This window comes from Balaenoptera acutorostrata, chromosome 9 (assembly GCF_949987535.1).
Source record: "Balaenoptera acutorostrata chromosome 9, mBalAcu1.1, whole genome shotgun sequence".
Classification (NCBI taxonomy): Eukaryota; Metazoa; Chordata; class Mammalia; order Artiodactyla; family Balaenopteridae; genus Balaenoptera; species Balaenoptera acutorostrata.
The window spans coordinates 2,334,084-2,349,025 of record NC_080072.1 but is presented as its reverse complement, the minus strand read 5'-3'; the positions used below and the strand labels follow the sequence as shown (position 1 = coordinate 2,349,025).

General features: G+C 63.9%; 1 protein-coding gene across 1 annotated transcript in view; it reads right to left on the bottom strand.

The window, feature by feature from the left end:
• Window positions 1-3,611: 3,611 nt before the first annotated feature.
• The window catches only part of KCNQ1 (potassium voltage-gated channel subfamily Q member 1), a 347,883-nt gene continuing 336,552 nt past the window's right edge, over window positions 3,612-14,942 (bottom strand). The window contains exon 16 of the mRNA XM_057552484.1: window positions 3,612-3,842. Coding sequence (XP_057408467.1) covers window positions 3,612-3,842 — 231 coding nt within the window. The remainder of the gene's footprint in view (window positions 3,843-14,942) is intronic.

Sequence of the window (14,942 nt, the reverse complement as noted above, 5' to 3'; positions counted from 1 at the left end):
CTGAGTACCTAGTGGGGCCAGGCCCTGTGCCAGGCGCTCCTGGGCTCTGGCTCCCCTTGGGTCCTCAGAGTCCTAGCACAGCCCCTTCTCCAGCGGCGGGCCGGAGGGCAAGGCTCCTGACCCCTGCCCAGTGCGGGGGTGGGGGGTGCCTGCCAAACTGGTCCTGAGCAGGGAGGGGGCTGTGGCAGCTGGCAGCTGGGGGCCACTAGGGCGCAGGGCGGAGCTGCGTGTGTGTGGCGGGGGGGCATCACAGGTGAGCGGGCAGGGCCTGGGCAGTGGGGGCCAGAGCTGGCCAGGGTGCAGGACAGCAGGCTGTGGGCAGCTTGCTCTGGTGCCGAGGGGGCGCTGGGGGGCGAGGCTGGACGCAGCAGGGGCCGGGGAGCTGCTCTGAGGGGGCACTGGGGCCAGGCAGTGGGAGTGCGATGAGGCGATAGGCCCCAGAACCAGGCACCTCCTGGACCATTTGTCTGGCTGCCTTTATGAAGCACCTACTGTGTGCCTGGCCCGGTCCTAGACCTTGCGTGTATTATGCTCATCAGCTCCTCCCCCACACCCCTTCAAGAGGCGCTCTGTTCCCGCTGCACAGACAGGGGAGGGGGCAGGAGGCGCAGGTCGGCCCCCGGCCCAGGGTGGGGAGGACCTCAGGTTGGGCGGACACCAGCCTCACAGACTGGCCCCCGCGGCCGAGCCCCGAGCCCTCCAGATGCCGTCCTTCTGCCCGGCTCCAGAGGGCGCCGACGGGGGAGGGGGCATGGGCAGAGGAGGTGGGTGCCCCAGGAGGTGGGCAGGGCAGCCCCCCCAGCGCCACCCTCTCCCGCCAGCAGATGCTCTCAGCACCCACCGGACACTGAGGACCCCAACAAGGAAGCCCAATTGGGAGACAAAGGCCGGACGCCGGGGACAAACGCTCACGGACATTGTCGGCGGGAGCGGCCAGGCAGCCAGGCGAGGCCCACAAAGGGGCCGGGGGCGGGGCCGGGAATGGGCCTGGGCTGCACATGCCACCGTTGCCCGGGCGACGGCCCTCTCCCGGAGAGGTCTGCTGGGCCATTGTCCGGGGCACACAGGACGTGTCATACACCAGATGGCCGTGTGCTGTGTAAGTCAGTTATCGGGGGCAGAGTGAAGGAATGCGGCCGCGCGGCGGGCTGGGGCGCCATCTGTTCCCTCAGACCGCGGGCACCGGCGGGCATTGAGCTCCCGGCCGGCCGGCCCAGCCTCCACTGCGGCTTTAATTAGCTAATTCCATAATTGGGCTTTATTTCAGGTAAATTGCATTTCACACCCGAGAGGGCTGCAATGGCCCGTCCAGGAGTGAAGCACTCGGGCACTTTGTGCGCAGTCGATAATACGCAAAACAAAGCCGGGCTGGGTGCAGGGGCCGCGCCCGGCCCAGATGGGCGGCCCGAGCGAGCGCCCTGAGGGCTGGGGGCCGTGCCCAGCAGCGGGCGGGGCGGGGGCGCCGTGGAGGGCCCCGCTCTCCAGCCAGCCGCCTCCTGGGGTTTCCACAAATATTTACTCAACAAGGAAACAACAGCTTTTGCCTTTCCAGTAATTGTTGCTCTCACCCCTCCCCCCGGGGGTTTGGGCTGGGGAGGCCCTGGGCCCTCGCTGGCCCTCCTCCCCTCCCCCAACACCGGCCAGTGCCCGAGGGCCAGAAGTCCCCTCAGGTGGGAGCCAGAGCTGGGCTCCGGGGAGCCCCTGGGGCTCTGCAAAGGGGGACCCAGGCCCCTCCCCTCCCACAAGGGCCCAAGCCGACATTCCACAGGGACCAGGAGTTCCTGCTTTGCGGCCACCTGGGCACCTGCCTCCAAGGGGACTGCAGGGGTCCCGTCCAAGAGGGAGGTTGGGGAGGGCTCCAGGCAGGACCTGGGGGAACGGAGCTGGGCCTGGAGGAGGCAGGGGCCCGGTTGCCCGTGGGCAGCAGTGGGAGGCTGGTGGTGGGAGTGGGGGCAGGTGCTGTCCTGGAGTTAAGAATTAAGCCCGAGACCTGAGAAGTGCGTGTGGGATGTGAGTTCTGAGGACAGGGTCCCCAAGCTGCTTGTCTGGGGGCGATGACCCCACCTGTTCACCCCTCCCCCCTTGAAGGGTCCCAAGACCTGGGGGTGGGGTTGGTCTCATAAAGGGCTATCAGGGAGAGCTTCCTGTAGGAGGGGGCTTTGAGCCTGGCTGGAGACCAAGGGAGTGGTTTCAACAGATGGAGAGGGGACAGGAGAACCTCCCGGCAAAGGCACCAGCAAGAGCAAAGGCTTAGCGGGTGGGCTGGAGCCCGACCTTGGGTGGGGGGACAGGAACAGCCTGGCCTCCAGGTGCTCCTGGGTCACTGGCGCCACCCCGTTCCCAGGAACACCAGGCCAGGGGGCTGAGGCTTCTGGGCCCCCTCACCGGGGTGGGCGCGGACGGGGGAGGGGTGCTGGGGGGTTGAGGGGTGGGCAGCAACTCCACGGGAAGACAGGTTGTCCCAAAGATGGGTCGCTTGCTCCCCCAGGAAAGGAGGCGAGAGCAGGGCAAGATCAATTTTGTGATTCCACGTTTATTAGGAAAAACCTGAACGATTAAGAATCAAAATCACACTGTGAAATTCATTAAAGCACAGATTCCAGATCACCACAGATTATTCTGATTTCGGTGAGACGGAGCACCCCGGAGGAGACGGGTCTCGTCAGAGACGGTGATGCCCGTCTGCTCCCATGCGGCTCAGCAGCTGGTTGGGGAGGCGACCGTCTGTGTGTCTGTCCAGCTGCTCAGACCAGGCAGGGAGCTGGAGGTGAGGCTCGCACGCAGAGCGGGGTTTGGGGACCCTCCTCTTTTCTCCGGAATGGGTAGGAGAAGCTGCCAGTCCAAAGTGGGGGACCTGAGCACCCCCATTCTACTGGTGGGCGGTCCACCCCCCGTGAAGAGCTCTGGCCACAGCGGTGGGCATGTCCCTCCCGTTGGGAGCTGCGGCCTCAGGAGCAGATCCCCAGCAGCTCCTGGCCTGAGTCAGCATCTCTGGAGCGTGGGGGAGTCAGGCCCAGGCCCGGGGGCCTCCGACGGGCTCTCGGGCCTTGATTGGGCCTTGCCCGTGGGCATCCTTTATTCGGCATGGGCTGGGCCCGCCCTGCCCTGCCTTGCCTGCCTTCTGCCTGGGTCCCCCTGGGCCTGGATTTGAGGCTGGGGGTGGGGCCCTCACAGACCCTGTCCAGGCCGTGCCTCTGTCTCCCCTCAGGAACGCTCTGGGGCCTGCACACTGCAGTGCTGCTTCCTGGCCAGACATGGGACAGACCAAGTGCCTGGGATGCCCGGCCTGACCCCCTGCCACTCTGTCCCGAGTATCATGCAAGTAATGTGGGGGACCCCGGTCTCAGAGCTGAGAGGCCCCTCCTCCTCCCAACACCCAGCCAAATTCTAGTACCCGCTGGCTGGGAAGAGGCGGTCTTGGCAAGCCCCCCAGCCCAGGCCAGAGGGCCCTGTGGCCCACCGGGTGTCTGGGGCCTTGGAGAGCGGGACTGCTCTCTCGGGCCTTCGAGAGGGGGCTGAGGCCTAGGGGTGCCTGTGCTGAGCGGCAGGTGGGCTGGGCCGGGCGGAGCTCCTCCGGGCCTCCCCTCTCAGGCCTGGGCCCCGAGCCCCCATCAGGAGCCCTTGTCGGGGCCCCCGCGGGGCACGGTCAGCTGTTCGTAGGTGGGCAGCGCGTTGCTGGGCAGGAAGAGCTCGGGGTGGATGGAGCTGCCGCTGTGGGGCTGGAGCACCTGGGCCCCGCCCCCGCTGGAGGCCCGGCCGCCGGGGGCGCCTCCGTGGTGCAGGGCGAGCAGCTGGTGCAGCATGTCTGTGATGAGCGCCAGCCTCTGGTCCAGCTGCGTCACCTGCGGGGACAGGGTCAGAGGTGAGCCGGGCGCCGTGCAGGTGGCCTCAAGGCCTGGGCTGCTTGAGGGCCAGGGGAGGGGCGGGGCCTGGCCTTGGTCACGCCCGTGTGTGTGTGGGTGTCCATGCCCCCTGTGCAAGTCTGCGCGTGTGCACACACGTGCGTGGAGGGAGCCCCGCTCTGCAGCCCTCACCTGAGACCAGTGGCTGAGCAGGTAGCAGGGCGGGGCCCCTCCCCTGCCGTCTACCCCCACCCCCATGCCCACCAGCAGGGCTTGTGCCTCAGGGCGCTCTTGTCATCCCGGCACGGTCCCCAACTCAGCAGGGGCACCACCATCTTCCCAGCTGAGCCCCAAAACCCGTACCAATCCCCAGGGGTCAGCCAGGGCCACATGCCCACCATGCTTTTCCCAAAGGCCTTTCCCGCGCTGAGCACTGGGGCTGCACGCCCCACGAAGCTGGAGGGGAGGTGGATGGAGGACGGACCTGGGGCTGCAGGTACTTAGCAGGGGCCGCTGGATGCCCAAGACGGGGTGGGGCTGGCGTGAGCCCGGGGGTGGGAAGAGGACCCCAGGGCCCTCAGAGCAGGGGCAAGGGTGAAGCAGACGTCCTGGCACGAGCCGGGAGGAGGCCTGGCTCACCCTGGGGCCTGCAGTGCCCTTGGGGGTGGTTCCCCCAGGGTCTCCGTCAGAAAATAATACCCGCCTTGGGTACCTGGAACACTGGAAAGACTAGAAATGATGGGGGAGGGAGCGGAGGTGGCCAGATCGTCACCGATAAGGGCCAAGCTGCAGGAACACAGAGCTGCTTCAGGGGACAGTGTGGCTGGGGGTAAAAGCCCAGGGATGGCTCAGCCAAGGGTCAACGCTGGGGCTGAGGATGGCGGCAGGCCGAGCTGGCTGGGGCGGGCCATCCACCTGGACACACACATGGTCCATGATGTATGTGCTCTGAGCCGCCCTGGGCCAGACGGCCCCAGGACCCATCTGGGCCCCACTGCTGGCTGCAGTATCCCTACCCCGGGACCGCACGGAGCTGGGTGCTGAGCAAGCGGGTCGGCCCCGGGGAAGATGCTGTGGGTTGAAGAGGCCACAAATCCTGTGTAGCTGGGTCCCCGGGTGGGCCCGGGTCCGGCTTCAGAGGGGGGTGGGGCAGTCCCCAGCCTCCCTCCCACTGTGGACGCTGAGTCAGGGGGGAGGGGCAGGGCTGGCTGAGCGGGAGGAGGGGAGGGTTCTCTCCTGAGTCGGGGCCACGGGGCTCTCTTGAGACCTAGCAGCGGGTAGGGCAGGATGGGGGGCTGGAACGTGGAGCAACAGCCCCCCATCAGGACGGCTGCCCGTGAGGTGGGGCCTGTGACCCACGTCCCCAGCTTCGCACGGTGGCGGCTGCAGCCCTGAGGCCGGTGCTGTCTCCTGGGACCTCCTGGGCGCCCCTGCCCGCCTCTGCCTCCTCAGACAGTGCGGGGGACTGAGACATCCTCCGCTGCCCCTGGGCCTGGGGCAGGGGCAGCTGCATGTCTGAGGCCCCCTCACCCAGGCCAGGGGGGCCTAACCTATTTTCCCAGACACATCTGATACCGGAGCCCAGGCTGTAAAGGGAAGGGGTGCAGAGCTTCTCTGGTTTAGCTGGGGTAGGGCCTGGGCCCCTCACTCAGCTCTCCCCACCCCTGCATTCCCCCGGGTGCCTCCCTGACACCCTAGTCCCACCACATGCTGAGGCCACCCACAGACGCAGGCCCCGAGGCCCCAGGAGAAGAGTCTTGTTTGGGGTCTCTGGCTGGGACCCTTGCAGCCCAGCCAAGGGGGGCTGGGGAGGACCCTCTCCTCGGCCCAAGGCCGCTGGAGCTCCGGCCGCTGGCAGGACCGGCCCCCCAGTCCCACTGCCCGCCTATGCCCTGGGAGACCCGTGGGGGACCCTGCACGCCTGGTAGCCTGGAATGAGCCTTGCACGAGGCTGGTCCGGGCAAGCTTCATGTTGCTCCACTGTGCAGGCCCCGGCTTGGGTATTGATTGGTTTGGCATCAATTAGAGCACCAAGCACGTTACAGAAGAGAACCTGTGGTTTCATAAATTTTCGCTTTATGGCACTTGGACATCTGTTGAAGCCCCAGCAGGGCAAGTGGGTACGGAAGCCTTTATAGGGTGTTCTTGGGAGAAAAGGCAATGGAAGAATGGCTGGGATGCAGGAAGGGGTGGGGCTGCCGGGCACGACTGGAGAGGGGGTGCATCCCGGGGGGCTGACAGCACAGCCCCCACTGGGGAGCCGGGGGGGGGGGGAGGCTGGCCCCAGGCCGAGCTCGCCCTCAGGGGGCCACCTGGGGCACTTCTGCCGCTGCCCCTGCCCTGCTCTGCGTCCAAGCCCACCTCGGCCCCCTGGGCTGCTGCTCATGGCAGATGGGGCTTTGAGGGGCTCACCGGGCTCCCTGGTCCCAGGGGACATGCTCCCATTAGCCGGACTGCTGGAGGTGGCAGGGGCGCTGGGGGCGAGCTCGGATCTGGGCCAGAATCCCAGAGCTGGCCCGAAGCCTGGGCCTCACGCCTCCCCCTCCTTCTTGCACAGGAGAGGAGCGGGCCTGGGGAGGAGCGTTAACAGGCCGCCACTGATGGGACGGGAGAGAGAGCAAGTGGGGAAGCCCGCAGGCCACACCAGACTCCTGCCAAGGCCTCCCGGCCACTTGCCGCGTCCTCCTGGTCCTCTGGCCACCCTCAGGGTCCCCCTGGGTCTTCCTGGCCCCCTGCAGGGTCCTGCCGCCTGCCCAGCCCCACGCCTGATGCCTGGTCCAGCTTCAGGGCGTGGTGATCAGTGGGTGGGCCAAGCCCTGTGGAGCCCTCCCAGCCCCCAACCCCGAGCCGTGTCTCCTCCCCCGCCCGGAGCTTGGTGGCTGACCTCAGTGCCACACACCACCCGGGGCTGCCGGCTGCTGGTCGCTGGCTCTGGGCTGCCTGAGCTTGCCCTGCACTGCCCAGCCCCCAGGGCCCGGTGGTGGCCTCCGCCCGGGGGGGCTCCCGTCCTTCTCAGCGGCTGATCCCCTGTCCCCACAGTGTGGGGTGAGCCTGGTCAGGCTGGTCCAGGAGGCCAGGTCAGACCCCACGCTGAGACCCGGCCTCCGTGCTGTCCTCCCTGGGCCTCAGTTTCTCAGCTGGGAAGTGGGGGCATTCTGCTCCTCCCGTGGCGGGTGTTCTTGAGGATGGAGCAGGACAGTCGTGTAGGAGCCCGTGCCCGCGGGCTCTGTGAGTGTGACTAACACCTGCCACGCTTCTCCAGGGCTGAGCGCGTCCCAGAGAGATGGTCCCTGGGTTCCCCCACCCTGGGTTCTCCTCCTCCCAAGGAGAGTGCCTTTATCTTGCTTCCTGTTCGATGGTGACACCCAGTGAGCACTTCATTCGGCCGGAGGGAGCGGCCTGAGCCAAACCCCAGCCGCAGAGAAGTGCGTCCCTCCGGGCAGGTGCCCAGGCGAGGTGCTGTCACCCTCAGAGGAAAGCAGTGCCCGCTCGGGGACCAGGACGGCGTTCCCCGGGAGCCGCTGGAGCACATCAGTTTTGGGGATCTTGGATCTCGTCATTATTTGCAATTTGATAGTGACTAAAGGGCAAGGCCAACAAAAGCTCCCTTGTTCCCTGCCTCCACTCACCAAATTAATAACCATAAGACGACTCCCGGCCCTCGGAAGAGAAAAAAAAGCAATTAGAATAACAGCCAGTTAGAGAGCCCCGGGCGGCTGGTGATCAAACCCAAGGCGACGGGATTCCTGTTTGATGTGGTTATGAATTTGTTTTCAAAAGAAAATCTTGAAAAAGAGTCTTTCAAGGGAAATTTTTGCAGAACCTGCTCGGCCTTGATCCCAGCTCTGGACCCGCCGATGGCCCTGGCCACGTGCAAGCCTTGGGCTCTCTCGGCCACACTGGCCAAAGACGGGCAGGAGTCGGGGACACCGAGGCCTGGGGCTCGCGGGGAGGGAGTCCCCTGCCCTGCGGGGCAGCTCGTGGTGCCCCAGAGTCCCTGTGGGTCAACATCTAAAGGGGGAGGCAGGGCTCCTCTTGGGACAGCCCAGGGCCCTCTGCAGGGTCACAGGGCAAAAGACCTCTGGACCCTCTTGTTTGCAGACTGTGCTGGACCAAGAGTCACTGAGCCACTCTCGGGGGCAATGCTTACAATACTTTAACACCAGGCACTGAGCTGGATGCCAGCCCTGGGGCCAAGCTGGGCTGCAGGGAGTTGGGGGTTCCAGGTATGTCACGGGGTGCGCGGGGGCCTGAAGCCCCAGGGAGCCCTGCCCAAGCCCACACGCCGGCGACAGGCGCAGGGACACGGCCAAGACTGCTCAGTGTGCCCGTGCGCAGGCCCGCTCAGCCCTCCTGACACCCTGCGACACGGCTCTGCCCCCTTCACCCGCCTTCACACACAGCAGGGAGCATGGGAGCGAAGAGGTCAGGGAGCAGGGGTTGCAGAGGGGCTGCTGCTGGCCTGTCTCCCGCTTCTGCCCTGGCCACAGGCCTGTGGCACCTGCAAGGCCCAGCACTGCCCAGGTCACAAGCCCCTGCTCCCCGCTGCTCCTGAGCCCATTAGACAGGTGACACAGCTGAGGCCCGGGGGCAGAGCGGGCCTTGAGTCCCTGGACGCGGCTTGGAGGGACCAGGTGGGGCCCGCTCACAGCCGGGGCCGGTCCAGTGGCCCATGGCAGGGGCGCTGAGCCTGCCACACCTCCACCCGGTCCCCATCCTGGCCGCCCACAGAGGGAGCCCTGTGCTGGACAGCTCAGGGCAGAAACCCGCCTTCCCTGTCCAGGGCCCCAGCCGCACCTCACAGGCCCCCGGGTGGGCAGTCCACCCTGCCCCCTCCCGAACATACAGTTCGTGAGAAGCCCCCAGCACGGGGCAGGACACAGGGTATGATGAGTGAATTCTGATGGGTGGAAGGAGTGCCCGCTCCCACCCCTGTTAGAGCCCGGCCACAGCCTTGGATGACGGGCCTGCTGGACCCAGGAAGGACTCAGTCTGAGAAGTGACACTGTGCCCCCTGGGCCCCGTGGCTGCTCAGTGGGATTCAGGTGGTGGTCCTGGGCCACCCCCCCACCCCGCACCCCGGGACTTCTGGGTTCTCCATCTCCATAGAATGCCATTTCTTGCCCCACCCCTGGCCCTGGCCCTCCCTCTGCAAGCTGCTGCTTGGTGAGGGAGGGGAGTGGGGGTGGGGGTCACGGTGACCTGTGACCTTTGCCCCCTGTGCCCTGCAGCACATGCAGGTGGTGCTGAGCACCCACGTCTAGGGCAATGGATGTCACTGGGAGAGAGCGCCAAGGGGAGGGGCACTGGCTGCGTCCTGGTGTCTGCTAGACCATGGCAGGAGGAGGGCCACCCTGATGTGACAGCTGTGGTCTGCTGTCCTCTGACCCTGAGCACCCAGGCTCAGGCTAGGGACACATCCAAGACCCACACGCTTGACCCCTGGGGACCTCAGGCCTGAACTCAGACCATAAAACCACGGTTTCCCTGCACCTCTGTTGAGGCCTCTCTCTCTCTCTCTCAGCACCCACCCTGTTCCTTGCACATTTTCCTCATCCCAGAAAAACACTCCAAAATCTCAGCATCATGCTCCACATTCTGTCTGTCAGCAGAACTTGGGAAACCCCTGCCCACCCCTCACTGGCTCCCAGCCCAGGCCAGACCGCCAATTTTTTATGCTAGGACTATTGCAGTAGCCTTCCCCCACAATGTGGTCCTTTCAAAACACAAACCAGGTCACATCGTTGCCCTACTCATAGCCTCCTGAGCTCCCACCTCACTCCCAGGAGAAGCTTGAGTCCCTCTTGTGGCCCTAGACTTGTCCCCCTTTGCTCTATGGCCTCCCCCCCACCCCCCTCCGCCCTTCTTCCCTCTGCATTTACTCCAGGCCACTCTGCTGGTCCTCAAACATGGCAGCACATGCCTGCCTCAGGCCCTTTTCCCCAGCTGCTCCCCTGCCTGCATCAACCACCCTCCACCCTCGGACCTCACCAAAAGCACTGATCGTGGCCACGTCCCTCCTTCTGCAGTGGCCCCCCACCATCCCCACGCTGGCCCTTATTTTCTCCAAGGCCCCTGGCCTGCGGTGGTCTCTGCTCACTCCTTAGCTGGTTCTCCCACTAGAATTAGGCTCCAGGAGTCCCACTCCTCTGCCTGTCGTTGAGGGCACACAGAGGGCCCAGTTCACATTTGCGGAACGAATATGGTGGGTGCTACACAGCCCAGAGCCCCCGGGGAAACTTTCTGCCAAGGGGGAAGGGGGAGGTGGTGCGGGGTACCTGCCTGCCTAGGGCCAGCTGTCCTGGGGGGAGGTCCCTGCCTGGTGGGCAGCCTGGCCCCGGCCCCCGGGCCCTGCCCCTGGTGCTGGGCCTCCCTGACTCCTGGGAGTTTGGGAACGCCCCTCCCCCACGGCGAGAATGCGGGAATAACACCCATAAATCATCCTTTCTTTAGAGCCCGTGGGGCTGGCGGGTCTCACAGAGCTGGGTATGAGTGGAAATAGATCACAGCGCTTCATAACATTGTAATTTATGGCAGGAGAAGGTGTAATTGTGTTTATGACTTTGTTTTAGTGCTTTAGCTCTTGGAGAAAAATCAGCCGTGTTTTCTAGCTGCCGAGGTTTTACTGCCAGTCCTCAGGGCGGCTGGCCTGCCGAGCTCTCTGTCCTGCGGTGCACGGTGCACCCAGCCTGCTGAGGAGACGGCCTCGGAGCCCGGCCCACAGCCTGCTGGGCTGGACGTGCGCTGGGCATGTGGGCCGGGGCGGGATGTGTGCACGCTGGTCTGCAGGAGGCCCTGGGGAAGGACGCGTTTTGGGTGTGCGGGCCGCAGGGCAGCGGGTCAGAGCCCGCGGGGAGGGCCTGGGCACACGGACAGGCTGTCTGGGCTCATGTCCTGCCTCTGCTGCTTCCTGGTTGGGTGACCTTGGGTGAATCACTTGGCCTCTCTGAACCTCAGTTTCCGCATCTGTAAAATGGGGATGCTGGTAGAATCTCCCTCAGTAGGATGTTGTAAGGATTGAATGAATTAATGCAGGAAACCACTGGAAAGAGTGCTTGGCATCTGGCAAATTCTGATTAAGTCTCCTGTTGACCATTACTGTAATTACTGTTAGTAATTTGCCTGCGTGCAGCGTGGCCTGAGGGCCAGTTGGCATGTGTACGTGTAGACGTGTGTGTACACGAGTACTCGGGCTTTACAAGGGCAGGGAGACTGCATGTGCAAGAATGCATGAGCAGCCTCGGTTGTGGTTTTGCACAATTCCCTGTACCGTCCACCAAATCATTCCCTGCGCTGCCAAAGGGTGCAAGCGTATCTGCCTGGACCTCTGGGCCCCTGGGCCTTTGCACGTGCCACGGAGGTGAGCACCCTTCCACCAGGCGGTGGTGCTGCTGGGATGGGGCAGCTCGGCGGGTGAGCAGTGGGGGCCCCACTCAGCATGGGGGCTCTGTCGGGTGCCAAGCGTACTCTCCTAACTGGGAGATAGATGCCACCACCTCTGGGACCCCTGGTCACCAACACAGCAGCCGTTCTGCCTGTTTCCCAGGGTCCTCTGCCCAGGCGGAGTCCAGGCAGGGGGTGAGCCTTGGCCAGAAGAGGTGGGCGATGTGGCAGCCACTTGTGCCCTGGCCCCTGGGACCGGTGCATTGGTTCAGCATCATGAATCAGCCAGGGTGGGCATTTCAGAGGCTGTAGACCAAGGCCTCTGTCCTAGCCACTGTCCCTCAAATCTCTCACTGTTCTGGCTGCGGGGTGGCAGGTGATCTGAGCCGTCACCAGAGTCAGCCATGCCTCAGCTGGGTCCTCGGCACAGCATGGTCAAGGTCCTGGTCACCCCAGACCCTTCTGGGGGCCTGCCAGTTCCTGGCTGACCCTTGCTGACCACCCCTTAGGAGTGCAGGTTGCTCCCCTCTGAGAGAGTGTCACGATGGAGAGAAGACCCTTCTACCTGCCCCACAGATACACGCTCGCCCAGGCGCAGCCCCACAGATGCCTGGGGCCCGCCAGGCACCCTCAGCATGGCGTCCATCCAGGATGACTGCTGAGGGGGGCGGGTCTCAGGATCATTATCGTAAACCACAGCCGCCTCTCCAGTGTTCATCCGCCGCAGCCGGGACAATCTCGCAGGCCCTCTACACCCAGCCCGAGGACCCCCGTCTGCCGGCACCATTTCTACACAGACACCCTCGACGCTCCGCCCCAGCTCTGCACTCTCCCGGGGGCCCCAGAGCCCCGTCTCCACTGGCAAGCAGGTCTAACAGCATCTTGGTGCAGCAGGGCCCAAAGAGAACTCAGACTCGCCCTGCCCGCAATCCCATCCTCCCATCTCAGAAAGTGGTGCTGACACCCACACGGCAAAACACTGGATTCCCCTGGCGCTCACCCACGTCCCACCCGCTCTCGAGAGCACATGCTCTGAATCCAACACCGCCCCCTCCACGCCCCCTGCCCAGGCCAGTGGCATCCCTGGCCTGTGCTGTTGGAATCGCCTCTACTTGACTGGTCCGTCCCCCTCCCATTCACTCCAGCAGCAGCCAGGCTGAGCTGTCTCCCTCCTCAGAATTGCCAGTGCACGCAGAGTGAAATCTCACCTCCATCCACAGCCCCTGAGCTCCGCGCAGCCCCCTCACAGTCCTCCCTGACACCCTTCTCTCAGATCCTGGGCACAGTCCTCTCGATCCTGCCTCAGGGCCTTTGCACTTGCCACTCCCTCTGCCTGGAAAACCGTCCTCCACCACAACATATAACCTGAGCTCAAATGTTGAGAATGGGCTTCCCTACCACCAGCTGAAAGCTCTTGCGGCCAGGCCTTTGACCATGCTGTCACGTTCACTTCCCCAGAGGGTCTCCCAGAGCCTGGCACATGGTAGGTGCTCACTAAATACACTTGGGATGAATAGAGTTGGTGCTTCACCGATATTTGCTGGATGAGAAAATGAGGTCTCTGCCATCTCCCAGGGCCCCAGTAGTGGGGTGGGGGGCAGATGTCCTCTAAGCCCATTGCTCCTTCCCTCCCCAAGGTGCCGCTGGCCAGGCCTTTTCCTTGTCATTGATTTGTAAGGGCTCTTTGTATATTAAGAAAGTTTGTCCTTTGACATGGACATCACAAATGTTTGTTCCTAGTGTGCCATTGGTCTTGTGAATTGGTTTATGGCAATTATGATTATCATTTGTGCTCATGTCATACAGAAGTTTTATTTACTTTTTCACTTTTTTATGTAGTCAGAGTTGTTTGTCTTTTCCATTGTGGCTTCTAGATTTTGTACATGCTTGGAGTAGCTTTCCCAATTCCGACCCTGAAACATTTTTTTTCTAGGACTTTTTAGATTTGTATTTTACCCTTCAATCATTGAACGGTGTGGGACTGATTTTGAGCTGCAGGCCTGTTTTCAGCGATCAGCCTGTCGATACATTACACTTCACCGAAGGATCTGTCTTTTCCCCATGGAGCTGGAACATTCTTTTTGTACATGCTTTGCAGTCTACAGTGAACCATCTTACTTAGGGTGGTCTTAACGACACGTGTTGCTAGTGGGTGGCAGCGCTGTTCTTTCTTGAGGTGAAAGACATTGCTGGCTCCATCCGGCAGGTCCAGCAGGGGAGGTGGCCAGGGGAGCATGGACCAGCTCACCTGGACAACCTCAGTGACTTCTGCCCTCAGCCCCCCAGTCTGAGAGATTTTGCTTCTCTGCTCAGAACTCTGAGAAACCCCACTTTGAGCTCTGAACAAAAAAGAAAGTCTGGGCCGAGGCTCCAAGCTGTCACCCCTCCCCCAGGCAGCTCCAGCATGAGGCCTCCTCTCTGCCCTACTCCTGCCTCTCCTCTCTGCCACCGCTGCCAGGATGTCTCTCTGGATTCTCGCGTGGCTCACACCATCACCTCGCCCACATTTCTGCTCAAGGCTCACTTCCCCACGAGACCTCCTTAGGCCCTGAGCTAAATGCAGCGACCTGCCCCCGTCCTCCATCTACTGTCTTTTCCTCCAGGACTCACACCGACGTCACTGGTTTATTTATTATATTTTCCGTCTCTAGCTGCCCGCCCCCCACCCCCAAGGACGAAAGCCCCATAGGGGCTCTGCGTGTGCTGTGTTTACCGACGTGCTCAGTCCACACTCCTGGACACTGAGCCACCTCCTCCCTCCAGCCGCATCTCTGCAGGGGCCACGTTTGTGCCCAGAGTCGTGCACAACCACCGCCTGACTGTGCCCACTGACCTGCCTGGACTTCGGGGAGGAAGGCTCATGGGACAGCTTAAGGAGGGGGCAGTGGCAGATTCAGGGGGCCCCAGGCAGCACACAGCTTCCTGGGCTGCACGGGAGCCTCTTTGCTTGGAAGGGGGCCTGGGCAGTGGGGACCAAGATGCACGGAGGCCAGGAAGCTGCCCACGGCCACCTGGTGGGTGGGCTGGTGGAGGGGGGGAACCCTGGCTCAGGATGGGCGGGGCTTGGGCCTCCCAACAGGTTGGCAAGCCCCTAGCTGGGGCCTCAGGGGGGTCCTGCCAGCAGAGGCCAAGTGGGGGCTGCCTGCCCTGCCCACATCGGGCAGCCCCAGGCTGGCCGACTCAGCCATCCTCCTCGGGGCCGGGCGAGCGGGAATGTAGGGCAGGCTGGAAAAAGGCGCTGGAAGCCGAGAGGCCGTGTTTGTGTTGGCGGCAGGGCGGAGGCCCCACCTGCATTTGATTCTCCCCCGCCTCCCCCTCCCGCGCTGCCCCTCTGACGAGCCTCGAAGTCCTGGAAGCCAGGGGGACGCCGGGCAGAACACTTTGTACTGGGAGCCAGCGAGCACCCGGCCACCGCAGCCAAACCCCCAGCCCCGGCGGGCGGGCAGGCGGGTGACACGCGGCCCAGGGACGGCGGGCAGGTAGGCAGGGGCCGCCCAGCAGCTCCGTCTTCATAGTCCCATCTGCCTCGGGCTGCTGCTACCCTGGCCCGCTGCCCCCAGTCCCCCTCCCCGCCGCCATCTCGGGGCCATCAGCCAGGGTGTGGGCAGTTCAGGACCCCCGGGCCCGCAGTGCCTCTCGAGGTGGCTTCACCCTCCATGAGTTCCACAGCCAGCAGGCCTCCCTCCACGCCTCGCACCCCGTCCTTGCCCTGGTGAG